This window comes from Amphimedon queenslandica, unplaced genomic scaffold (genome assembly GCF_000090795.2).
Source record: "Amphimedon queenslandica unplaced genomic scaffold, v1.1 AMPQUscaffold_7888_Cont20165, whole genome shotgun sequence".
Taxonomy (NCBI): domain Eukaryota; kingdom Metazoa; phylum Porifera; class Demospongiae; order Haplosclerida; family Niphatidae; genus Amphimedon; species Amphimedon queenslandica.
In genome coordinates this window covers 1-2,262 of record NW_003551832.1, presented here as the reverse complement: position 1 = coordinate 2,262, position 2,262 = coordinate 1, and the positions used below count along the sequence as shown (strand labels likewise).

General features: G+C 36.9%; 1 protein-coding gene across 1 annotated transcript; it reads right to left on the bottom strand.

Annotated features, from left to right (window-relative positions):
• Nucleotides 1–830: 830 nt before the first annotated feature.
• On the bottom strand, nucleotides 831–1,715 carry LOC105315813 (uncharacterized). The gene is made up of 2 exons (XM_011410567.2): nucleotides 1,445–1,715; nucleotides 831–1,216 (listed from the first exon to the last, which is right to left on the bottom strand). Exons 1-2 carry the CDS (start codon nucleotides 1,699–1,701, stop codon nucleotides 1,039–1,041), a joined length of 435 nt encoding a protein of 144 aa, XP_011408869.1. The 5' UTR covers nucleotides 1,702–1,715; the 3' UTR covers nucleotides 831–1,038.
• Between the last annotated feature and the right edge of the window lie 547 nt (nucleotides 1,716–2,262).

Sequence of the window (2,262 nt, the reverse complement as noted above, 5' to 3'; positions counted from 1 at the left end):
GATAGTCCTCATCTTTCACTTTTATTGCTATCATGCTGGAGCCAGTCTTCATCATAGGACCATGATGAGATGTAGTAGGAGAGAGTTCCTTCCAATTGAAGGTATCAACATTAAAACTGTATAAAGTACTATGTAATATTTATCAGTAACTATTATGTTTACCTGTATAAACTATTATGAAAACATTTATCATGACCACAATCTCCTCCAAAAAAGAATATTTCATTTCTAATGACAGCAGCAGCACATCCATAGACACCAAGTGGAGGGTCACCAGTGGTAGGCTTTTGCACCCACTCACCAGTTGGTACATGACAGACCTCCACTACAGAACACATTGATTTCTTCTTCTCATTATTGTGTACTCCAGGGAGATCATCCTGGGACCCACCCCACATGTACAGGTAGTCTCCTACCTGTACTGTAGAGTGATAGTCCCTCTTCACTGGTTGATAGACTATAGATAACAAGAGGACACAGTAATATAGTGAATAGTTATAATAAGTAGAGGATACAGAGGAATAAAGTAAGGGAGAGAATAAGAAAGAAAGAAAAGAGAATAAAGTTACTTTCTCACCTTCGAGCTCACCTTCCATCTTCACAACACCAATGCAACACCATCATCACCATGGCAACACAAAAACACGCAGTGAGCCACGCCCTAAATTGACTGAAGATAATTTACTTTCCAGCATTCATTCATGACTGATGTTTGCCTAAACTATAAATTATCAGTAGCTAGCAGCCATTGTCAAAATGAAAGCAGTACTATCACCAACAAAAATCAGCAACAATTCCAGTTCTAGGACAGCATTAACTATTAACTCATATTATTATTCAAACCGTTGGCACACTCATGGGATAAAACACACAAACCACTGACCACAGAAAGTGGTAAACACATAATCAAATAGTCATATATAACACACAATAAAATAATCATCTGTCAAATTGTGAGTATATAGCTACATGTATGTCATCATCTGAAATGGACGAGGAACATATCTAGCTACTTTACAATAGTCATTGTAGATCTTCTTATTCTCTTCCGATGTGTACTGTGGGTGGAGTTATTAGAAAACTGTTGTCCGTACTGTAGGAAGAGGTTGGTTTCCAGAGGAACTTCTCTTCTTGGACCTTCTTTGCTGTGAGTGTTAGGTCTTTATCAGTTTGTGGTTCAAGAGGAATGCAGGATAACTGGTACAACCTGTCAAACCTGTTTTAGAGAAACAACATTTTAAATTTTTGACAAAATAATTTAAAGATAAAAAGGACTCGTAAGTCAAAAAATTGTAATCAGAATCAGCTTAAACTTTCTACATAGCATAAGGCGACACCAGACAATAGTTATAGTGATACATGTTCTCTGGATAAATCTTGAGTGTTTTAAAGGTTAAACTGTTTCATTACTTCCCAATTCTCTCAGTAGTATAATTGTTATTACCTTTCATAAGTCTTCATGTCCTCTTTTGAAGGATCCCTACACTCAAACCCATAGTAATCAATAGAACTGGGGAGACCATTGGGAGTACAATAAGAAGTGAAGGAGTGAGTGTTAGTAGTGACATTAGAGTCTTGTTGTTTGGGTGAGTACTGATCACCAGTCCTCTCATCCTCAGGCTCACTGTCTGATGAATACTCATCAGCTTCTGCTGGCTCAGTCTGTGGTATACCAACACTGAATCCTCTTTTAGCAGCCATCTTGGAACTACTGGAGCTATAGAGGGAGGGAGAGGGAGGGGGAGGGAGGGAGGGAGAGTAACCTGTAACCATTACTACACATTAATGAACCATTAACTAAAACTACTCAATCATAAATCAATAGATTACACTTAAAATGGTCGTAACTTGAAAAATTAATGTTGGAATCAGCCGAAATATAAATTTATTAGTTAAAAATTTCTGTCATCACCCATCACCCACCTCTAACAGTTTAACAGCAATACTTCACTATAATACAATGAATAAGTGAATATGTAAATGTACATGTACAGTGTATACTATTATGATAATTCATTGTCTCTAGCTATTTCCTTTGTGAGTTGGTAGTTACTATATTACTGCTTATCACAACCAACACCTGCCACTATCACTATTATACTCACACACACCTACTCACACACACAGGACAATGTTCATAACACAGAAATTACGTGACTTATCAGAATCAGCTCAAATTTCTACACAGCATAAGGACATCAATATGTATCAGTAAATGCAATAAAAATTGGGGGAAGATTTCGGAGCTATTTTTAAAAACTT